At 43.4% G+C, this 25,232-nt stretch overlaps 1 protein-coding gene across 14 annotated transcripts in view; it reads right to left on the bottom strand.

Annotated features, from left to right (window-relative positions):
* TSPAN18 (tetraspanin 18) overlaps nucleotides 1-25,232 on the bottom strand; it is a 132,735-nt gene that overhangs the window by 12,978 nt on the left and 94,525 nt on the right. For all 14 annotated transcript variants that reach the window (XM_068945572.1, XM_068945576.1, XM_068945579.1 and 11 more), the window contains 4 exons: nucleotides 13,916-14,006; nucleotides 8,509-8,600; nucleotides 7,514-7,708; nucleotides 2,079-2,153 (listed from right to left, as the gene is read on the bottom strand). In XM_068945572.1, the coding sequence (XP_068801673.1) occupies nucleotides 2,079-2,153; nucleotides 7,514-7,708; nucleotides 8,509-8,571 (333 nt within the window). In that variant the 5' untranslated portion in view covers nucleotides 8,572-8,600; nucleotides 13,916-14,006. The remainder of the gene's footprint in view (nucleotides 1-2,078; nucleotides 2,154-7,513; nucleotides 7,709-8,508; nucleotides 8,601-13,915; nucleotides 14,007-25,232) is intronic.

Genomic DNA, 25,232 nt, shown 5'->3' with positions numbered 1-25,232 from the left:
GTTACTAAACCACAGCATATGATGAAAAAATACAACAGTAAAATAAAGTGTTTTTTCAGAAGAAACCTGAGGAGAGAACAAACCACAAGAATTTTTAGACTGAGTTTAACTTGTGCATAGAGACATTTCCAACTGAGCTGGGTTTTTAAGGTTCTTTATATCTTCCCATTTATGCCTTTCCTGTCCACCATTCTGACAGGGTGGGAAGTTGGTGATGCAAAAAGGGAGAGGAGTTCAGGAAAGACAGCTGAGTAGTTTGTTCCCCTTCAATTTTTAAACTCACAAAACACCCCCACATGTCACAAAAGTCTAGAATAATCACTACAAACTTATCTTGCAAGGGAGAGATATGCAGATATCCTGGTGTATCCCACTGCTCCCATGGGAACTGAAGGTACTGATGCTTCGCCCAGAACCAAGACATAAGCAGGATCCTTTGACCCAGGGAAGAGGGCACAGCCAGTCCAGTAGTCGCTCCACATGCGAGACTCGTGTTAAGCCTGTCTAGTTTCTCATGCCTTTTTGCTAATTCCTTCAACTCTGTTCTGGCAGTGGGAGCAGTCAGCTGTCCTCAGCCATCTGCTGCTTCCCCAGCACCTTCTCATCAACAATTGCATTATCTCTCCTTTGTGAAGACTGTGGTGGAGCAGCAGTACCTGGGTCTGCAGAGCAGCACATGTGAAGTGTTTCTACGTGTGCGGTCTGCTTCTTGTGCTGCACCAAAGGAATCCTCTAAAAACTCATAACAGAAGAGCTGTACTGACCAGAACACACCAGACCCCCCATGCTGCAACCCATTTACAAAGCTGCAGCTATTCCCACTAAGACATGGTCTCAAAGCCTAATCTGGAATGGAGTACCCACACTGCATACAAAGCGCCGTTCTTTCCACGGTGCTTACTTCTGAGGCAAAGGCACAAAGACCACCAGCTAATAAAGGCAAAAAAAAAAAATCCTCCCACTACCTCCCTGCAGACCATCCTACTGTACAAACATCACACTGTTTTGCTATCAGTTTCGTGACTCTTGATTCTTAGCTCATCAAATTCTTTTTATATGAATAAAATAAAAACATAGCCTGGCTTACAAAAATGAAAAGTATAGCAAATTACAAGACCCTTTGCTCATGCTACACTTTCATCACGTTCAGTAGAAGGGATATGCTGTATGTTCTCCTATTACTGAGAGAGGCCAAATAAACAAGATAAATACCAACAGTCACTACTGACTCTCTTTACTAGCTGACATTTTCTCACAGCTATCACTCAGTGATATTTCAAGGACGGGCTGCCTTGAGAAGCATTGGGCATGAAAGAAAACGCCCAAACCTCTGCAGGGTAGAGATGATATAAATGAGATTGTGCTTACTACTAGTACAGAGAAGGGAGGACAGCCATATAATAATATGCACAGCCACCAAGCAGAGAAGGGTTACGTCATATGAAGCTGTAGAGAGAAGGACCAGGAACCTGTAAGCAGAGCAATATGCACAAGAACCATTGAGAGTACCCACAATGAAACATGGGGAGCCTTGGTCAGAACAAGTCAGGGGGAGGATCTCTTATAAGCAGCATTGAGATGAACCTGGCAAGCGTCAGAACAGTGAAAATTCAACATGATTAGAAGGTGCACAAGAGACTTTTCGCACCGCAGACAAAGCAAGCATTGGCTCTGCTGGGCAAACAGAAGGTTTCACTATTAAAATTAAACACATGCTATATTGAAAAAATAAAATAGATGCTTTCAACCTTAGTGTGACTTTATTAGAAAACTCCTCTGTGATAGAATATGCAGCTGGTTTGGCTGCAAAAGAATCTAGACACTAAAAACTTCAGGATTTAAGTGGTCCCCCAGCAAATACCTTCTGTGTGCATAACCCATCCACCTCACATACGCCAGCTTGGTTAACATTCACTGGCTTGCTGGCAGTTCTGCAGACTGAGGGTAGTAATGAAGCAGGTTGTTGGTAGTTGAAACACACAGTCGCTCTACAAACTTATCAGCCACCACCTAGCCCCATGCTCCAGCTGGATACAATCCCAACAGGGTTCAGAGCTTGCCCACCACAGAATACTTACATTTTCTCTGAAGATAAAAGCCAGGATTGCAGCTGAAAGCTCCGCCAGGAAGATTAACAGAATAAACATGAAGAACTAGAAGAGAGAAGATACAGGAAAAAAAACGCAGACATATCATTAAGTGCATGCTACAGGGAGTAGGAATATAAAGTTTTCCAAGTCACAAAAGAGATGGAAAAAATAGCAGAGGAAACTTTATTTTCCCTCTCAATAATTAAAGAAACCTATAAAGTTTTTATCTTTCTGTTGTTCAACATGAAGCATTTGTACCAATCAAAATGCACTGAAAATCGATACAGTAATCTGGGGCAGACACAGCCCCTCTCTGACCGTGTCATGGGAAGCAGGAGCTTGCACAGGGCATGGGAGCATTTTGCCTGGTAAAAGGGTATATGGCCTATAGGACACTTGGCACCCCCTGATTAATCTGCACCAGGTTAAAACAGTAAAGCTTTCTTTGATGGAAAAAAAATAGCATCGTGAAGATGCTTGCACAGGGTTACACTGTCCTGAAACAGTAAGGGGAATTAACGTATATAACCTATCTCTTGCATACACCTACATACACCCATCATCACAACACAAATAGCTTTGCTAATAATATAATCGTGGCTCATTTTGCGTCGAAGGGAGTAGTAGGATGTGTACTTAATATCTATGGCCAAAAACCGACTCTTTTTAGAGAATTCTCCATTTCAGGACAAAATTAGCCCCAGTTAAAAATCCCCCTCTTCACATAATGGGGTTGTACCAAGTTAGGAACATTAATATAGCTGGTATGAAAAAACACAGCCACTGCATGCTGGTGAGAAACTGCAGTAAACTTTGCAGGGAAAAAGGGGAGCTGAAGACCTGCTTCACAGAGTTAGCCAGACGCTGCAATCAGTACCAGGTCTCTCATCTACGCTTATAATGCATCACATAAAATCTCGACAGAAAGTTGATAACACACCATCATAAACTTAACATGATTGTGCAAGTATCATCTGTGGTTTGTATAGTATTGAAAGTGTGCATATTCATAGACTTAAATAAAGGGCACATTGCAGATTTGACAGAAAGCAATCAGCCAGGAGGCTGAGTGGTCGCAAAAGAGAAACAATCATTCGGTTCTCAGAAGACCAGTTTGAAGTAAAGCAATTACATCTATGTCATAATACTTCAAGGTAAGAGAAATGCAAGTGAACAGAGAGGCATGTGGTTGTTAAATTTAAGATGGAACTGCATTTTCAATTTGTTATCCTTGCAACCTTCTGTTGCTTCTATTTAAAACTTGGTCTTCAGTCTTACTAAATACACCTTATTTTTGTGTTGTTACCAAGCCTGACTCATTCGCCTTGCCTTCTCCACTTTCCCCACAGAGGTAAATCAGACAAACTTAAGAGGTCTCCCATTCCCACAGAGATGGTGAAGTTGGGCTGTGAGAGACCCGTACCCGGCACCTTGTCTACCCAGATCTCTCAGGCTTAAGGAACCATTAGTCTGACCTAGTAGGACATTTTTTTATGTTCTTATAGTTATAAAAAGAAATCCCCCTTTTGAGTCAGACATTTTAAAATTTAAGGACACCAAGAACTGGTCCATAGACTTAAAAGGTTTTACCAGACTGAGTGAACGTTTGGAAATGACCTCAGGTTTTGGTCACATGTGAGAAAAATAGAAGTGAATGCAGAACCCAGTACGACTGCAGCACCTGGAGGGTAATAAATGGGTGGACCATGTTACCAGTGAAGGTGGTTGAAGCAACAGGCAGAAATAAAACACAAGAGAAGCCTGAATTTGTTTCTGTGCGAGAAGGTTACTGGAGGTCTTTCTGAAACAGAAGGAAGGCAGATGGGGTCAGAAGAACTACTATGATCCCCAGGCAATAACTTATAAACAATGTCTGGAATGCGTTGTGCCATGTATTTCCATAACAGAGAGAGAATTCAAACTGCCTGCTTGGAATGGGCAAAATGCTTTTTTGGTGTCAATTATTAGAACTGTACGTGATTTTTGCCCACTGGAAAAGTGCATTCACTACACTGTCCCATTTGTCATCCTGCTTTTGCAAAGGAAACAAAAGAAAGAAATCCTGGTTCAAAGGACAAAACGAGAACGGTCAGAGGAGCAGGGACTTTAGACTGCCAATAGAATGCTGTTGCTTGATCTGCTAAATGGTTAACCGTGATTCATTCTTATTGCTGGAATTTTTTGTGTGGCTTTTTTTTTTCTTGCTCAGAGACTGTTTTGTTTTTAATTTCACCACAGGAGGGCAAAGAACAAGTGATGAGAATGAACGATACTCTGCAAATCCACATCATCATCCATCAAGGGATCTCAGCGTAGTCACTAAGAGGTCTAAGGTGGTGATCAAGTGATTAATCCCATCACCCTGCTAATTGCATTTCATTTACTGATTACTGGGAGACACACGTTCAACCAAGCTCCAGCACAGGGCCTGTGCAGAAGTGGAAGTAGGCATTTCCAGATTGTCTCTTTGATAAGCTTCATTATCCTTCCTAAACTGATTTACACTTGCATTGTGCAGTCCGCAGATTTGTAGTAGTTACTGTAGAGAAAGCATGAGCAAACACCAGGGCTGATGCAAAAAAAGAGACGGTGCATCAGTGTTTCCAAATTTGTTCTCGTTCTACATCTTACGGAAAGGCAAAATCTGCTTATTTTGCATCCCAAAATTAAGTTAAGCAATTACCAATATCTGAGCAGTGAACAGCCAACTGGTCAGTGCACTTGTATGGGACGTAGCAGCCTCATATTCAAATTCATGCTTGAGACAAGGCGCTTGAACATGGGTACCTCCCTCATCCAAGCTGAGGGTCTGAACATCCTAAGGAGTGGGGTCACCTATTCTGGTCAAAAATTCTACTTTAGCTCCTGGTGATGGCTATAGGTTTTGTCAGAAGTTTCCACAAATCAATGTTTCATGTTTCTTTTTCATAGCACATCTATTGTTTTAGCCAAATCAAGCTAGCACAAACTTTTCTTGTTGCAAAGCTGAAATCAGCCCCATGGGGGAAAAAAAGTATATATTTACACAAGCATTTTTTGTACAGTCGGAAGCACTGTGGATTCTGGTTTTGATGCTGTTCTTTTGCAGTCAAAATATCTTTAGGGCAATCCAGAGGTCAGTGAATTTCTACTTCGCAGGCCAACGTTTGCTGCTTTTGGTGAGCCCTGTCTGATTTCCGGTGAAGCTAAAAACACTTCACAGCCTTGTGCTTAGCACAACATGCTAGGTTCCACAGTGGTGCTTTTTTCCAAAAAGACAAACACCTTAAGGTAAAATGCAAGTCCTTGCACATACAGAAGCCAGAACCTAGAGAACATGCATGTGTGCATCTGTCTTGTTCCTTCTATCTTCCATTTACCTTTGGACTAAAAGCTCCAAATATACATTATGCATCACTGTGAAATCTCACTCAAGCAGCTCTGGCTCATCAATTCTTTAATGACTTTGTAAGTGGATTTGATTTGACTAAGCAACTTTGCCCAAGTCCCACCCCTCTGAACCGTAACACTCTTGAGTTCTGGAAGGGTGTTCCCAGCCTTGCTGGCATATGCTCATGACTGACTTGCCTTTTCAACACTTAAACCTTACTCCCGTCAGACTTCTGACTTCGCAGATCTTTTATGCATTTTAAGGTCAGCTGGTGTGGGTCTCCAAAAAGAGCACAAATAGTAAAATATCTGTTCTTACTTGATATCAGGACTGAATCTTTTCAAGGTGCCTCACTGCTATTGGACATGGGATGGCAGGTTGTTTAACAGGCAGATACTTTGATGCCAGAAGCCCTGGAAGCCCTCAGTCAAGGTGGAATGCTAATTCCTCATCCAGAGGAGAGTTTCTTTTAGTCTCACACATTACTTCCAGCCCATATACTTCTCACATTCCCAGTACAAAATAAAATAACAACACAAATAAATAAATAAAGCAGCAGGGCTCAGTACTAGCTTTGAGAGTCAGAAAAGTCATGATCACAAAACTGAGTGCACTGGAACTTAACTAAAATGCTAGAAGCAATATTCAGCTGCAATATAACTCTACTGACTTCAGTAACGTTAGACCAGGAAAGAAAGGCTATGGCCCAGAACTCCCTTCCTCCAGCTGGGTCCCCGAGCTGCATGCAGCTTACATGGTTCCAAATTGAAAATACTTATCTCCACTTATAATCAATGTTTCTCTTCATACATAACTTTTAGTTTCTTGATCTCATACGGACTGGCTTTGGAATAACTTCAATCTAATTGGACACGACACTTTGCATTTTATTAGGTTCTTCTGGGCAGAGCTCCACGACTTCACAGGGGATACTTCTGGTTTTATGATTTACTTCTGAGGTAAATCATTAGAGACCAAACCCACCAGAAAAGGGCTGTCATGCGCAGTTTATGAATTCAAGAGGTGGGTCAGCCAAGGGCAGAGTGAATTTATCTCAGTAGAGCGAATTGATCTCTAAGAAAAATGGTTTCTTCTTCAACAAAGTAAACCTTCCTATTCTGTTAAAGTTAGGGACAAGCCTCTTTTATACTATGAAGCAGCTCCTGCTACTGCTTCTGCACAGCTCTGTGTCCAAGATACAATCGTGACAAAACACTGTGAGAATATGATTAAAAAAATGAAAAGCCCAAACCAAACCAACAGACGCAGAGGGAGAAACAAAAGGTCACATTTGACAGAAAGAAGAAATAAAATGAGAGAGCTTTGTGTTTTGACACGTAACTAGTACGTTTTTCAGCAGGAGATAATGGCTGGAAACCTTGCAGTATCAAATATTATAGCAGAGGTCAAAAATGACTTGTTTTAGAGGCTACTTCTCTGTAAACAACACCTGATGACCACAAGGGCTGAAATTTAACCCCATCATCCAGGAGGGAAATTGTCTATGAAGATAACAAATTTGTCTCATTTCAGGAGCAAGGAAAGCTGCAGAAAGGAGTGACAACCTATTGGGAGCTGCAATGCAAAGCCATCATGCAATTCTGAGTCAGGCATTTATGCTGATGCAGGAGGGCTCCATTTCATCAATGCGCTGCTCCACATGTTCTCTCTGCTTTGTTGTGAACTAGTGAGAAATGAAACCACAAGTGGAGCTGAAAGTTTTGGCTGGATAGCAGCGGACCACTTTTGGTCACTTTATAAAAGCAAAAAACAAAAAAATAGGATAATTTTGAAACAAAACTTAACAAAGTCAAAGTACGCTCCCTGACCCCATTCCCCACTGGGCTCAAGCCTGGTACAGCGAAGAACCAAATTCTCTGCATCTCTAGCTGTGCGTAGAAGTGCCCTAAATGCTTTTAAAGCGCAAGAGAATAATGGCTGCAATAACACACATTCATTCATGCGCTTATCACATATCACTCTATTCAGTGAAACAGTTGCCCCCATTCTCAGGGAACACCAAAAGGCCAACAAAAGATGAAAGGACACTTACAAAAAGCAGAAGGCATTTGTTCTCACGGATGGCACCGCAGCAACCGAGGAAACCCAGCAGAAAGAGCATTGCTCCCATAGCCAGCATGATGTATGCTCCCGTGAAGAGCAGAGGGTTAGCAGCCACTATCTCTCGGAAACCTGTAGGATCCACAATGACCCAGATACCAACTCCCAGCAGGCACGCTCCTCCCAGCTGTCATGGCATGATGAGGGGAGAGAGAGGGAGACACATCAACATAAAACAACCGCTGTGGGATTACTGGGTTCATCAGTACCTTCTGATCGAAGGTGTTCTCTCAGAGAACTGCTGTTTCCCCATGGCATGTATTCTCTGCACAGCAGGTGACTGCTGAGAGGCTACACGGTTTCAGCATCTCTCGCATACTAAGTGAAAAGTTGGCAGCAAAAGCACCTTTCTTTGACACTTCTCTCTAACACTGTTTATTCCCTGCCTAATGTTGAAAGGCTAAGCCTTGAGCTGCTGTCACATCTGCCCAGGAGAGCCCAGGAAGGGGCTCAAGGGAACTGTCCCCTCCGCAGTGGCCACGCTGCCCGCTCTGGGGAGGGTGGCCAGGTGCTCCCACCTCTCCTGTCAAAGACAAGAGCAACAGGGGTTACTGAGAAAAAGGACTCTAGGAGCAGCAGGGAAACGGCTGTGTTGTCTAGTGAAAACCTCAGCAGGGCAGCTAGAAATAGAAACCAATTTTTTAAATCATCAGGGATATACCTCCTTCACCACTAGCTAAAGCTTTCTCTCCAGTCTTGCCCTGCCAAGGAGAGGAATCACTCAGAGAACCACCACCACTGTGCTGGCTTGCTGAATGTCTGAGCATTTCTGGATGCCATGAACACCTTAGTGATTGCTAGTACAAAGCTGAGGGTGTTTCTGCTTCATGGCAACTTTACCCAAGTACAGCATATCCTGTTGGGGCACAGGATGCTGCTGGAAACAGGAGGACGATTCAGGAGAGAAAATGGATTTCAAATACTTACAAATATAAAGAAATTGAAAAGAAACATCAGGTACTTCATGCAGCTCAGACAGTCTCCCTCCATGGTCTCCAGGCTCCTTGATCCAATTATTCCTGAAAAACACCAGCACTACTTTAGCACGCTCACTTTTCATCTGAGTGACACAGACCTATTTCTGTTTCATTTCCCCAAGGCCCTGTGGAGTTCATTATACAGAAGGGCTCAATTCTTACCTGAACAAGGTAACATAGCACAGGCTAATAAGAGGTAATGACCACTGCTAATTCCCTTCGTGTTCTCCCTGGACAGTTAACTCCATACAAGCCTGCTCTACAGAATGAGGACCACACAAACAAGGACGGCATTTTCAGGGAAAACTTTTAGACATTTGGAGGAGTTGGACTAGGAATGACTGATGTGTGTGAATGTGGAAGGGCCTGAGGAAGGTGATAGCTCTGCAGAAGCAGCTGAGCAGTGTCCCTGTGTCTACTGACATCCCTCCCACAGCCAGGTTACTCAGACTGTGGCAGAAGACCTGCTTGCCACATAGTGTGAAATGTTCCTGTGCCACTGAAATCCATCCTGCACCAGCCTTTTGCAGGCAGGGCCTATGGATCAAAGTTGGTAAGTCTTCCATCCCAGGAAAAAAAGCTAAGGAATCTGAACTAGTTCTGAAACCCCACGTACCTGAATTAGACTGCAAATTTCTCAGGACAATATTTATTTTGGAAGAGCAGCTAGAAATCCTGATCAGATGAGGCTATAAAGGAAGAAAGTTTCTGCCCTCAAAAGCTTACTGCTTAACGAAGCGACTGTGCTTCCCAATATGTAATCATATCACCAAACACCATAGAGGGACAGACGAACAAATACATAAAACAGTAAAAGTTTCACTGACAGAAGAGACGTTACGGTCTCTGCACCTTGCATAGGTGGATACATACACATGCAACCAAAGATGCACATGTTTTTGCTTTGCTCTCTAGAGAATCACTCCTGAAGCCTACATGCTTCCTTAACCCATGTCTTCCCCCTTCCCCACTGTGAATGCCATCCTCAAAACAGAATTGCACCTATTATACACTATGCTAGCATAGCACAATTGATCCATTTGGGGAAAAAAAAAAAAAAAAAAAGAGAGAGAGGGAAAGAAATTATCCAACTTTTTTTTTTTTTTAAACCAGGCTAGAAATCAAACCCTTTCTTTCACTCCCTCATTGTTTTTATTAATCCACAAAACTTGGGAGAGCTGCACAGCCTCACCACTGTCCTTCCCTCCGTGACCATGGTAACCGATCTCCTTTAGCAGAACGGCTGAGAAAACCCACGGCAGGCAGCTCTCCCAGCAAGGGGCTGCCTGAGGTAAACAGCCAGATTCATACAGTGTGTTTGTTTGCTGCACTTCTTCAACACGGTTTAAAAGTCAAATTAGTCCCTTCCTACTGGCAAAACAGGCATAGACACACGAATGGCACAACATAAACGCCTCAGGAGGATGACGGTACACGAATGCAGCTGCTTTCCTTTAGGATTGCTGCTGGCCTGGGGCAGGATGGCAGCGTGCCTCTGCTGGCTGGGTACTGCCTAGGGAATCCCCTTTGCTGGAAGAATCCTGAGCATATCCAAAAACCCAGTTTTACCGTCCACCTACACTTCTGGAGAATCACAAACCTGGATCCACATCTAAGAATGAGGGCAGTATTTTTCTTTACAAAGTTTATTTTCTTACATCTTTGATGCACAACTGTTCCACCTAGGGAGATTCAAAGCCAAGACTGTGAGTGTAGGAGATGGAGTGGGACACAAAGCTCTGATGTGGATTTGGAAGAGATGCACACAGCTTAATTGTCAAAGAGGAGGCTGACAATTCCCTGAGGAGTTTTAAACCATCACTGCAAATCTCACAGAGAAAGGAGTTCTTGAAGTACAGAAAGGCAGAGAGCTGCAGAAGAAATTCTTTGGATTACCTGGAGGTAAGGTGAACCTCCAGTTCCCCTAATCCATAAGCTTAGACACTACAGTAGAGAGGGATACAAAATACAAACAAATCAACAGGATACTGGTACTTCAAAAGCCCCAGAATCAGCAGCACCAAGATGTTCCCAACACTATCCCCCAAAAAGCTAAATCTCACTATATTAGTCAAAGTCTGAAAGTTATTAGAGAGACCTCTAATCGTGCCTTCTTGAGTGCCCTCCCACATGATCTACACAATAGTCTTAGGTGAAAAAGGGATAAAAAAGGAAACCAGTTTAACTGTATTCTGCCACTTCGCATCACTCACACCCACCCCACTGCAGGGGCACCCACGTTAAAAACACTGCCTGTGGTCTAGGAAGCAGCAGCTCCTGAGCCTGATTCTGAGCCTACCATTGCTTTGCAGAGTTGATAAACCACATTCCCTCCTTACCTTACTTTCCATATCTGGATCTACTTCCTGAGCAGGAAGAGCTGACTTCCTTGGAACTGCTCAGATTTCCATGAGCTACATCTATGCCTTCCTTTTCTTTACACACACAAATCTAAGCTAAAATTCCTTGCATTACTGCTTCCCATGCATCCACTCAGTATATTAAATGTTTCCTAGGTGCGAGCAGGGAAGGCAGTCCCTCAGGCTGTTGAGGGCTCAGGTCCTGCAAACATCACTGACAGGGCTGGCAGGGCCATGCAGTCAAAATAGGAAGTAACCTGGGAGCAACAAAAACACTTATTAAGTGAGCTTTGACAAGTGAAAACTCCCTGTTTGCCTGGACCAGAAATTGTCCCCAGTGGTGGTGCTGGGCTCAGATCTGTAATTTCTTAAAAAAACATGCTCCACACAGAGCAAAGCAGCAAATAAATGCAACGCAGCTAACTCTGCTGTGCTGCAAGACAGGAACACAATTAGTGGGATTTACAAGTCCTGGAAGTCCTTCAACTCAGGATGTTCAAATGGAAACGAGTCACCAGCGACAGGGCAAGGTCTTGGCTGGCAAACCCAAGAACGTAGCACATCAAAGCTTTCACGTCGTAAGAGCTCAATGTAAAGTTTCAAAAAACGCTAACCCATTGGTCTGGTGTGAGAAATGTTAGTGCAGGGCAGTTGCTCAGTACTGAAACTTACAGCTTGGAGACGCTCTCACATGTCAGCACAACACACCCTTTCCCATTTCTCTTAGATGCATAGATCTCAAAACAGTACATGGAAACTCAGCATTTGGATCTCTCACTGCACTGATTAAAACAGGGCAAATCAATCAAAAGCATGATCTGACCCACTGCACACATATACACAAAACACAAAGCTTTTTAAGTAACTCCTACTACACACTGATGCAACCGAGATACAATCTAGACTCATATGTCTTACTCTACTCTTTAAAAATATCTTCTCCCCTCCTCCAGGCCCCAAATTTGTGACAGAGTAAGATCTCTGCAGAAGACATTTAATGCTAAGCAAACATTAACAGTCAGAACTGCGGAAGACAGCGGCTGACAGATGCCTTCCCTGGCTTGTCCCATCTCAGACCTATGAGACATGAGATGCATTTGTTTTTGTCTGAAATACGGCTATAAATGTTCCACTTTTTGTTAGGCAGCTTATTCTACATTTCCCCCCTAATATGAATATTATCTTGCAAAGCGATGGGGATTCCAAAAAACCCCAGCAGCACAGCCAAAAACATACCCCAGCTGCTGTAATCAGTCAGAAATAAATTCTAGCTTTTCAAAGCAATGCATTCTTTTCTTCTCCAATTGCCATTTATTTCCTTCCTTCTCACATTTGTTTTTGCACATCCTGAAACTACCTTGAACTTCACATATCTAAAGGAAACTGCTTAACCACTCCCCTGCAAACTGCTTCCACATTTCTCTCTGCTGTCACTGACATTTCCCTCTGCCAACACTCCCCTTTCACAGCGGACTGAAACCTAGGGTTTCACTTGGATTGCTCCTTCATCTTTGCCATAGAGATGAAATCACAGAAAATTTAGGTTAAACAGGACCTCTGCGTGTCATCTAGTCCAAATGCCCCCCCTCCAAGCAGGGCCAATTTTAAAGTTTGATCCAATTTCAAAGTTAGATCAGGTTGCTCTGGATCATATCCAGTCAAGTTTTGAGTATCTCCAAGCACAGGGGTTCCACCGTCCCTCTGGGCACCTGTTCCAACATTTGGCCTCACTCACTGTGAAAAGTATTTTCATAACAACTGTACTGTATCTGAATTACCTTCTCGTGAAAGGAGTAACAACACCCCTCAGATCTGCCAGTCTATCAGAACTCTCAAGGAGCGCTTTATCATCACCAGTCTCAAACCTTTCATCTTCCATATCATACCATTCCTACCCTGTACTGAAAATGACTGCCTAAACCGTTCTCCTTGCCTATCATTCCAGTCACACAATCCTTACCTTTAACATACCTCTATCAACTATTCCTATTCCACTGCATACAATTCAGACACTGTGCTCTCAGTATATGGCTCATCAGAGTCTCCCATCTCTGATACTTCACAGAAATCACAGAATAACTAAGATCGGAAGAGACCTCTAGAGGTTATCTGGTCCAACCCTCACTCAAACCACTTCTTCTGTCACTTATCTTCTACCACGTTGTCCACGTTATCTCTTCCTCTTACATAAATATTCTTTGCCTTTATCATTTGTGAAGACTTTGTCCACCTAACGGACCCACTGCTTTCTTTAAAACCTGAGAGCCAGTTCTGCTGCATCTCCCACAAATATTAGCCAATGACTTGAGGAGTCTGCTTTCCTATCATGTACAATGCAACCAGGTAACAGCAGAAACCTTGTTCTCCAGAACCACTACCTGCCAGACTTTAAAGGAAATTAAAAAAATACAGACTGGGTTCTCTTCAAAGTCAGTGCTTCAATTCTCATGGGCTGTTCCATCTGAGATGTCACTAGCAACACATCCATGCAGCTCTAAGCTACACCACTGCTGGACAACTGCCACAATCTGGAATCACTCCACTGTGCCCTCTCCCCAACAACATGGCAGTACACCCTTTGGCTTCAAGGTATGGAGCCTTGACTCAGCAAGCTTGCCTTCCCTTCAGGGGAATGTCTGTGTTCAGTGTCTGCAAGCTGTATCCAACTCCTTTAAACCAAAGTGGCAGGATCTGGTAAGAGAACATATTCTGACAGATGGTACCTTCCAGAAAAAACCCTCTCAGAGCACTATTTCCACACAGTCTTCTCTTCTAGGTAGGGCAGAAGCAAGGGCAGGTTTAATGAGGAGACTGAAGGGGAAAGGCCTCCCTTCATTCTCACGACTTGCTGCAGCACACCTTCCAGGTCACACAACAGCAGCTGAGCTGTGTTTCTTACTCCACTCCTGCATACCATAGCTACATCCAGCTAGCCCTGACAGAGATACAGAGAAAGCCTTTGAGATGCAGCAAGAAAGACCCGTAAGTAAGATTCACCTTTGCAAGTCTGTGACTTGAAGTGCTGTGTCTTCTCTAGTCCTTAATGGTCTGCGTGTCCCATGAATCTCTTTGTAGCCAAGCTTGTCAACTATAAGAGAAAAATATGCAATTACTGGAGAAGTCAGTAAAATATAATCATGTTAAATATACAATTTATTAAAAAATATAATCCTGGTGAAAAAGCTCTGCCTAATTGCCACCTTAATTTAGTGTACATTAGCACTAACGAAGAGCTTTTAATACCCAGTGATGGATCTGATTCCTCAGAATCTCCTCTTTGGGGTGTTTTAAATGCCCACAGACTACATGTAAATCTAAAGTCCCATTACATATGCTCCTCATACCACAACAGTACTAGATTAATAACAGCTGCATCTTCAATATTTTATAGGAAGTTTAGACAAACTTTAATCTGCTGTGACTTTACAGCCCATTTACTGGGAAAATGAAAAAGGCAGAGGAACAGAGATGGAACGCGTGTTTGGGAAGCAGAGCCCAGTCATTAAAAGCAATGGCCTGAGAACATGGGGCTCTATTCCTCATCTTTCCAACCACTTCTCATGCGAAGTTGAGCAGCCTGTTTCCTCTCCCTGTACCTCATTTTCACTGTCTGTGAAACAGAGACACAGAGGAACAGCAAAGCTACAGTACTGCCTGCTCTCGGATTCTCAAACAAAAGGCATTAGATAAGCTAGCGAAGACCAGGGTGCAGACTGACACTAGAACAATTTTTCTCAATAAATATATCCTTTTAACTTCCACGTGCAAAACGAATTACAGTCTTCTGCTAGGCAAAGGTAAAGTGAGGCTACAGATTAAAATGGAAACCATGCTTGTCTGGTTGTTGTTTTGTTCTGCCACTTTCTCAGTTGTTTTTTTTTCACCTGTCTTGTACAGTCAAAAGTCCACACTGAGAGGCCTGTGGGGAACGGGTAGCCTTTAACTATTCAAACACCACCTTATGCCATAAGGGTCCAATATTCAAAAAGGGTTGCTAGGCATCGTAAGTAAATAATTCAACCTTCCCAAATTATTTTGGAGTACTCACAGCTATTCTGAACCCATTGCTTAGCTGTGAGTGATCAAATAAGTCACCTGGGTCTATTCCTGCTCCCTCACTGAATGAGTGTGCCAAAATTTCAGCATGATTTCTGGAGCGGGTGTATTTAACATCTGTTTCCCACAAACATTTGTGAACGTGCCTTTGAAAATTGCCTCCCATTAAGACTTCTGTGAATAAGTCTATCGTTTGTTGTTCGCAGGAAGCGAACAAAGAGTTTCAAGGTGGCTGAAACTAGTACATTATACAACATTTAATGAATATTCATAGACTTCTTGTTTTACACTAATCCTTCAAATTCAATGTCCTTTCTCTGTCACTGGGTATCTTTTGCACCTAGATCTCTGAATGACGAGCAGGAATGGCTTCACTTTTGCAGGCTGGAAGGTGCAAACTTCTATAGATTGTCCTGTCTCCACTGCAAAGGTGTCTGCAGAGCAGCTGCTGAACTACCCCTTTTTATAGCCCTGCGCATGAAGGCGGCTCCAAATCAGTACAGCTTTATCATCACATTCAGGGTGGTAAGCGCAGAAGTTCAGAAGCTGCTAATGTGAACAGCTGAGACACTGCTGCAGCAGGCGAAGGCCCCTCCTGGAGGGGGGCTTGAAGCGGTCACAACTGGGACAAGAACCAGCGTGACTGCTCCACAGCAGAGCACCTTCCAGCCAGGCAGTCTGGTGCCCACCCTTACCCTTTGTTCTTGTTCTTTTTTTGTGGCAGTGGGAATGGGACAAGGAACAGTTCATTTTTTGCACACGCAACTGAGAGCCAAATTATTTCGTCAGTTGTCCTATGCTCTGATGCCTTTATCCTGGGATAGCAGCTGCCTGGAGAAGAAGATAGCTCTAACTTTTAGAGCAGAGATGACACTTTGCTGTATAAACCTATCATTAGGAAAATAACCAGAATGATAGGATTCCTGCTCCTCCTGTGTATGCATATAATTACATCCCTACAAGCCCTTCAAAGGTCTGCGTGGGAGAGGAATTTTATTTTTTTTATTCCTCTTAAGTCATAATATTTTAAAGAAATTATAGCACCACAGAGAGGAAGAACTTAAATGCTTCAGTAGGTACCAGCAGGTGCTGTGTCAGAAGGGATGAAAGAGCACGTTCAATGCCAAACAATAGCAATACTCCATCTTACTCTATGGCCCTGAAGGGGAGGAAGCCCCTGCCAAACAGACTCTCTCTGGTTAATAGCTACGATTTTGTCATTAGGGAGAATTGCAGAAAGTGCAAAACCACCATGTATAATTGTGACTTGAGCAAGCTGATGCCTTTAATTACAGTCACCAGGGAAACACAGGGGAAGCTGGAGTTACGGCTGAGGCCAAGGCTCCTTCCTCGGGCCTGAGCGTGTGCGAGCCCTGCTGCCTCAGCTGCCTGAGCAGCTGCACTTGGCATGCTGTCCTGCCTCCTCTCTCTTTTTACCTCACCGCATCAGATCCGTGCTGAGGACTGGCTTCTCTTCCCATTCACTGCTTTTTGATCAGCTCTTTGCAGGCAGCGCACTTTGCTGGAGCAAAAGCAGCTAAATTCATGACTCCTGCTAGTCTCCAGCAGCAAGGAAGACACTTGGAGGCAAGGAGAGAGGGAGGAAGAAGAGGCTGATCTAGTCAACAGATAGCAAGTGAAACAAGAAGTGAATGGAAGGAGCAAGATGGAGAAAACAGGCCTGTCTTTGGGAGAAGTCCAGTCTCCTGCACGTTAACTAGTGCAGGCAGACCACCAGCTGAATGGCTTATGGGCCTCCTGCTTCAGAAGTACCACTGGCTGCTGCCAGTCCCTTTTGCTCACCACATCTGCTGCCTTTGCAGGATCTAGAGAAACAGAAACACATGCCAATCCCAGACGGTCAGCCAAGGGAGAAGCTGAAGACAGGAGTCATATGCCTGCTGGATCTTTGCAAGAGGCCTGTGTTTTTATGGTGAAGAGTGAGGAGAAATGCCTCTGTGGAAGTAGGTCCAGTTTAATCTCATTCCCTTGCAAAGGTTTCCAAAAAAGGTAAACCATTTGCTATTCCTGAACCAGAGCTTAGCATACTCTCTTAGTCCCATGCATTATCCTGTAACTATAGCTTCCATATAAATAACTAATTGCACCGGAATTTCATAGCGCTTACACAGCAGAGTCATTGCTGTGACATGACTACATTACTGCATGTAAATCCAATTAGATTCCAAAATGCACTGTGCAACTATAATCGGCCCCTATGGAGCAGTGATGAGGGGACCTGCATAAGGCCATGGAACTAGATACTAAATTACAGTCAATCTACCTCCTCTTTAGTTGCATTAAAATGCTAATACCACTGTAATACAGGCCCATTTACCAGTGATGACTGTCTTGCCTTGCAACACTGGAGCGAAGGAGCTTGTTGCACTGCCTGAAAGCATTTAATTCCTCAGCACACTTGAATGAGTAAACCTGTTAGGGGCATCTGACACCTTAAAACAATAACCTAATTGGCTTTTATAATACTAAAAGCATACAAGGTTTGGGGATGGCATTTAAATGAAACTGAGTTACTGCTAAAACTATCCCAAGTTTCCTACCCAGGCAGAGCACTCTGGACAACCAGGCCATCCCCTCCTGACTCAGCTCTGAGACTTTGGTCTTCCTACTTTTAATGAAGTCACGTTTCTGCCACACAGAAACGGCTGTGCAATGCCCTGCCTCGCCAGCTCCTGTCACAAGTACTCATCAGTTACATGTAGCAGGAAAACCAGGACTGTACTGAACTTCTTAAAGCCTCATGTAAGTAACATTGGCTTTGTAACAGAGAACAATAATACAACATTCAGCATTTATGTTTCATGTTTGCAATTTTGCACAGTGTGTGTGCACAGAATACATGAAATCATATGGAGGAAAAGTCTCACACACATACACAAACGTTCAAAACGGAAACGTACAAGTCCCAAGGCAGAACCTATTCTCCCAAATGCTGTAACATTTGGAAAAGTGTTAGCGCGCACGTCTGAAGTGCTGGTATACCATAAGGCTATCCCTCTTTTCCAACTAGCGTGAATATGCATACAGCGCTATATGAAACATGAACTTTGGCTCCATCCTGAGCAAAGCTTAATAGATAATCATATCTGGCTGTTTCATACAGCTTTTCACATAAAAATATCAATCACTTCAGAAAAGAAAAAAGATACCAACACATCTGATAGCCTGTAACTCTTCTAAATCCTGTTCCTTAAAATAAGTCTTCAGATAACTCGCAGGTAAATTTTCTCTTGTATGAACGACAGTGCAGTGGAACTATATGGTACTGATTATCTTTCTTTTTTAAACAGATAACATCACAATTATATGCACTGAAAATAGAATAAATAATATTAACTCTGTTTAACAGATGGAAAAGTAAGGCTAAAAGGGGAATGGACATGCCAGGTGTCCTGACAACAGGGCAGCACTCTATTCACCATTCTACACTGAGAGCAACCCCACAGCCATGTAAACGTTGATTATTTCTGGCTGACAAGTTATATTCTTTGAAAAGCATCTTCTATCCCAGAAAGAAGCCTATTTAGCACACCAAAAGGCAAGCATCTCACTTCGGCATCCTACGTCTCAAAACATATCTTCATCAAGACTGAATAAACATCACCTCCCAGAGTGGACCACGGAGTTGCATCACAAGCCAAGTAGCACTACCTATTGCCATGTCAGACGCTGCCAAGTGTTGAAACACACCATACATGTGCATGGCACTCCAAAAGCTTAGGGCATTTAATGTGAAGGGTAAAGGTCTGCCACATTTTCCCTTAGCCTGACACATCTCACCTTTCCAACAAATGGTGCTTTTTCCATGCTCTTTCTCTATAGTCTTGCTTCGTCTGCAGCCAATGCCTCAGCAGGTTGTGGCATTCCTGACTGTTTTGAAAGATGCAGGAACACGTCTCAGAAACCACCGGGCATTTGCTGTGGCAACTACGTCCTCCGCAGACTATAAAATATTCCAATATTTTAAATTCCCTAATACTTTGCAAGCTTGAGGGAAAAGATGCAGAGGAGGGAAATGACTGATTTTAAAGCAAGGAGACAACCAAAATGGATTACTGTGAGCGACAGGGCCTTGTTCTACCATAAAGGTGATAATTGTCCCTCCTCAGCAGCCCCAGAGCAGCTGGGCAGGGGCACGGGCGTGGGCAAAGGCAGGGAATTTGGAATCCCCTGCTTTTATCATCTGCTTTAATGCAGAACAGAGCTCCAGAGCAGGAGGTTAGCTTCCCTTTCTTGTTGTTTTGAGTGTTTTTTCATAAGGAGGAGGTGGAGACCTTCCCTCCCCAACATCTCTTAACACAATTTAATTGGTGGACTAATAATCTTAATAGTTTAGTTAATAAAGAAATCCCAAACAGAACTCTAGACACTTAACTATTTTACAAAAAATGAAAAATAAACCGTGTGCATTCTAGATTGCTCTCTGCACAGAAGCAAAATCAAAACAGTCAATTCAGAAAAGTAAAGGTTAGGAAAAACATCCGGTAAGAACAGCACATCTTAAATTGAGGATTTCAGTAATTCTAAACACAAAAGTACGCTGCTGGAAATCAGAGAAGTGGCGTTATTTATCTGATTCTGGTCATCTTTTAAATTTTATTGACAAGAAGAATAATACAACCCAAGTGCCCTGGATGCCATTTACAATAGGAAATTCCTTATCTCACAGAGCTCACAATTCAGAGATAAGGTAAGACATAATAAATGTGAACAAACACGACAGGTAACAGAAAGCATCTAAAGTACCTTTGTAGGTAAACAAAGAGAAGGAAAGTACATATAGGTAGGATAAGCAATTACAGAATTTTCCAGCAGCGTAGGTCAGGAAACAGATTTTTCAGTGATTTATTCATCTAGCAAATAAATACATCTCACCAGCTACAGGTCTGATATTTTAGGGAAGATTTGAATGTGACAGAGGTAGTGAATAAGCCTGAAAAACGACATAGGGAGAAGAGGCAGACATGCAGTCTAGGTAACATGCCCTAAATTCTATATGCAAATATAAACTTAATTTCACTGTAACTAGCACCTGCAAGTTACTCCAAGATAAAACTGCAGCTGATGTGGTATTAAAGGTAAATGTAACTTAACCACACTTGTCCTGAATAAGGTATGAACACCTGACCATCCAATATCCTTTGCTGCAGATATTTTTGACTCTGATTATGAAAGAGAGGAAGGAACCGAGAGAGAGCTAGGACCAAAGCCTACAACAGAGCTTCAGATGTTCTCTAAGAAAATAAACAAGAGTTAATAAATTCCCTTATCTTGGAATAGGTGTTTCAAAACGCTCTCTCTTCCTGTAAAAGACTACAATCTAACCACTCCTGAAACAACCAGGTTTCAGGCACACAAAGGGCCCCTCAGCCCAATTCATACATAGATGACAAGAGTTAAGGGACTAAGTGAGATATGAGCCAAGACTTGCAGGCTGGCTCCCAGCTGCTTTTGCTTTCCCAGTGGATAACAGATACTGCATCAAGACACACAATGTCATGCTAGTGAGTTTGCTGCTCTCTCAATACCTCATTTTTCTCCCCATCTGAACTTATTTTGAAAGCACTCAGTTCACTGTCTCCCTCCTCCTTCCTTCTTCGTCCTTACTCGTGGCAAGGGAAACATGAAAGTGAGCATGGCTGGTTATTGTTAATGCATTTGAAAGTGCAGACATTAAAAAGAGGGGTTATTCTGGAACGTGTCATGGTTTTTCTTGCTATTTGCACAGGCAGCTAATGATCGCCCTAATAGCTTCTCTCTCTGAAGTCGTAATAAGCTTACAAATGAACCCATTCAGCACATATTAAAAAGCAAGGGACGCTCCTTTGATTATAGCCTTTATGGAAATCCTGAGTATTTGTTTTGTTGCTGCACAACCGCAATTAGGGCATGCTGCTGGGAGCCCGTTCAGCTGACAGGAGCTGTGTGGTTTGGAGACACCTCAGAGTGCCATGGCAACACATTCACCTCCACTTCTCCAAGCATAAATCAGGGGGATGCTAGCTGCCATCAAGGCCAGGCCAGCACACTTCAGCACTTCGAGGAATTAAGAAATAAAAGGGGCCTAATTAAACTTCCTCTGCTGACGCCTCGACTGTGTTTATGAAGTGAGACGGCAAACCACACGCTGTAGCGCTCATAAATCAGACTGCCAGGGCCAGGGGGAAGAAAACTGCCTTTGCTGTGCTGCTGCCACGCGGCATGCGCGGGGTTGAGGGGCTTCCCCGCTAGCTGCAGAGCGGGGCCCAGCGCTGCACGGCAGCGTGGCACCTCTTCGCAGGGGCATGTTCGCCCCCTGTGAAAGAGCCCCTCGGGTGGCTCTTTGGGTAGGAGCCATCTGTTTCACACTGCAGAAAAACTAGGCAACAAGGAGTACTTTGGAGATTCTTGAGAAGTCCATAGATTTACTTTTTTGAGGCAAGAATAATAACGGGAAACTGGTTTCCTTGGCACCTAAAACACTTTCTCTGCAATGACGGTTATCTGTCCATGGGATAAGGGAAACTGAGTAAATCAGACTTAAAACTTCTTATGGAGAGAAAAAATATCATGGATCTAGTCTTCATTAAGGTTTTATTTTGGGTCAAATATTTCATGTTTGCTAACAAGTTAAAAGAGCATGCCTTTTTTCCCCTTGGGAAAAAAAAAATCATCATATATGATGCATACATTTTCCCAAAACATCCTTATTCTTAAGTATAGTGTACCTGCAGGGAACTTAAGAGGAGAGATTTGGGGAGCAATTCATTTCTGTACACAAAGACAGCCTCTTAAGTGCTGATGAAGTGGATGCAAAGGCTTTCTGATAGCCTTCCACATGGGGGTGAATTTCACCCACAAAAAGTGTAACATCTCTTCTAAAGCTAGTACTTTAAATAAACCATTTTGCTTTGCTTAAAAGAAAAGATGAGACCCTTGTGTTGAACAGAGTTAACTTCCTACATCTCCAGGCGACCGGACAGGGTTAAAGCAGGTCAAATCATGTAATACAGATAGCTTTGTGCTGATACTACCCATGGTGCCTATTAGGAAGACTGTAATTGTAAAAAAAACATTTCTCAGCAAGGATATTTAATACAGTGCCAAAGAGTCTCCCCAGGCAGGCTTTGTTTTCAGGTTTGTGAGCTTTAGGGGAAAAGGATTGTATCTCTTGTTGCAAAGTGTTCAGGGCCAGCACATTTCTACCTCTGCTAAATAACACATAAGGGCAGCCGCGGCAACTTCACTATCAGAATCACTTGCAAGCAGACTGGGAATAGCCTGGGGCGAAACCTGAACCGCCATCAATCATACACATACATAAGAATTGGCATGCACTGACAGGGTGTCACAGAGACTCTTTCAAAAATGAAACAGCAAATTTAACCATGGAAATAATCTGAATGCTGATGAATTCTCTTTTTCTTAGTCTTCACTGATATTTTACCTGCTAGGAGTCAGTAGTTAGAAACTAAAGATGTAAAACATTCTCTGAACTAAATGGAATAATTTCAAATGTACAAGTGTATGGTGAAGGCATGATCTGAAACACCAACCATGAGGCAACTCACATGGCCTTAAAGCAGTACAAAAAACATCTTGCGGCAGGGCACAAGCAGAGCACCTTGCTCTCTGCACCCAACTGAAGCAAGAACAGAGTCCGGTCTGATCTGCTCTGCCAATTTTTATTTTTTGTGTCATCTACAAAGACGGGGCAATCTGTTTATGGAGAAGGACAACAAACAGAACTGTTGTTAAGACCGGATCTCCTGCAAGAGGCAGGATTTCATGGGTGCATAAATCAGGTCTGGTCTGAGTCCTCACTGCAAGATCACACCAGTTTTCAATGACTGAAGTTTACTACGCTCCCACTTCAGCTATGTCTCTATTTTTGATGAGCATAAAATTTGAAAGCATCTCTGCCTTTTGGCAAAAAATATATATTCTTTGAAAGTATCAAAACCAGATTTGTAGGGCAAATGGCCAAAGCAGCTCAGGTTTAGGCTGAGATAGAAGGGGAGGAGCAGGATGTTCAAGCCATTTCTTACCACAGAGAGACAGCCCTTTTGAGACATTCTCCCAGTTAGACTGCAGAGCAGCCTAACTGGCTCTTCATGAGGACATGAGCTCTTCATGAGCTCTTCATGGAGGACAAGAGAAGTTGACTTGAGTGATGCACCATTTAACAGCCTGTTCTCCCATCACTGCTGCCAGCATGGGAAGAAAAATCTTTCTGAAAATATTGTGCTATCTTGCTGTACAAATGCATCTGAAGATAAATTATGTGACAAGTTTCAAAACAAGATTTGTGGTCACCATTCTGCATGTCTGCTGATACCCAAACCACTGTGCATTTGCATCTGGATATTAACACCACTTCATTCCTAGATTGCATTCCACAGTCCAGCTGAAAGCCCTTTATGAAGCTCAGTGTCTTTGTCTCCCTCTTACATATAGGCAAACAGACACCCAGAAAGCTGACGTGGCTTTGCCCCAGCTTACCTAGTAGGACAGTGGATTGGAAGGGAGGAGAACGCAAGACTTTCATGCCCCAGCAGTTGTCCTGGGCAGCTTATGTGGCCTCCTTGGTCTAGTGCTCAGACAGCTTAATAATCCCAGTTCTGCTAACAGCTCTAGCAGCAACTCACAGACTTGGCAAGTCATTTCAAGTTCTTTCCCCCTGCCCCCTCCATTTAACAGAGTTAACAGTAACACTTATCTGCCACCCATGGAGTCTGAGAGATTTAATTCAGTATACTGTAGGAGTGGCAGGCTGCCCGTATTGAAAGCATAGGAGGAAAGAACTGTTCAGAAAGACCAAATTCAAAATATGATCATTTTCAGATCAAAATAAGCTTTTCCAGTGATTGTCAGTATCAGTTAAAACTGTTCAGGTATAAAACCCCTGGTGGGGTCCTCCACACAAAATGCATACCTCTCAACTCAAGCTGACTGGTCAGAGAACGATGAGATGGCTTGTACTTTGTCTTTGCCACATTCCCCAGAAGGATGGGCTCAAGACTGCTTATGTATCCAATTAGAGCGGGTGTCTCCTGGAGAGGAGGCAAGAGCTTCTCAGTGACATCAGGGGAAGACAGCTGCTGGTGACTTCATGTGACCCTTGCAGGAGGGCCATGTGTACACCAGATGTCAGGGACCTGTTACACTTCATCCCATGCCAGCAACAAAGGGGATCACCACAGCAGTCCACAACACTGCCTGCTATTCCCCATTGATGGCAGTGTGAACTAGCTCCTTGAGGAGGTCAGTGAGGGCACAAGAGTCTTCAGGGCATCTGGGATCAAGGGTCAGCATGCTGGCTGCTGGTAAAAATCAAAGGGTGCATGTAGGGGGTACTTGTGGAAAACGCAGAGTGTACAGCCGCTCCCTCCCAAGTAGCTAAGGGATAAATTTTCTAGTCAGCACAGGCTGCATAGGAGTCCGAGGCAGGCACTCCAATTAACTGACACACAAAACTGAAAAGCCTCAGAGCAAAAGTCCATACAGTCAGGAACTGCCTATTTCAAGTCCTTGGAAAACAGGTTTGCTCTTGGCACCTTTTGGATGAAACATATTAACCTGGTCATCAGTAGCACTCATGTAAATTAGCCCTCCAGTACTGCTGATCGGAGCCTGTTTAGTGACACTAGCCTCCTTGCACTCAGGATCCATATTTAACCTCCATCCTTTCAAGCTGTGCACTCAGGTGCCCTGGAGGTGGTGGCAGCTCCTCTCTGATGGGAGAGAAGACTAGGTATTGGAGACGCACAGAGAAATATGAGGGGGGCAGACGTACTCAGGGACCTGTTGTTTTGATAGGCAACTCCCCTTTTTTGAGCCTGCACAATCCTTATGGGCCAAGCAGAAAGCAGGTGGTGACCCTGGCCCACCCTGTAAAACCTGCTTTTGTTTGACTCCTAGTTTGTCCTTTGCCAGTCTTGCTCTCTGAATGCTTCTGCTCACTGCAGCTGAGCATACATGACCAACAGAGCCGATTTTCCCTCTTTCAGGCCCTTGAGCCCCAGAAGGGCGAGAAGGCTGAGATGTGCAGGGTTTCCTGAGAGTTTACAGCTGCTGAAACGAGCATGGGCTCACCGTGCCTCGACTGACCAAACCACCACAATTCCCAAGCTGGGACCTGCTGGTATCTTTCTTCCTCATCAATTCTACTGCTTCAAATTTTGATTGAGAAGGTTTATTTCATCTTTTATTTCTTAACTTCCCACCTCTTGTGCAATGCACTGTCTTTACATTGTTA

Source organism: Struthio camelus, chromosome 5, assembly GCF_040807025.1.
Source record: "Struthio camelus isolate bStrCam1 chromosome 5, bStrCam1.hap1, whole genome shotgun sequence".
NCBI lineage: Eukaryota > Metazoa > Chordata > Aves > Struthioniformes > Struthionidae > Struthio > Struthio camelus.
Note: the sequence above shows the minus strand (reverse complement) of the source record. Positions and strands in the feature narration are given on the sequence as shown.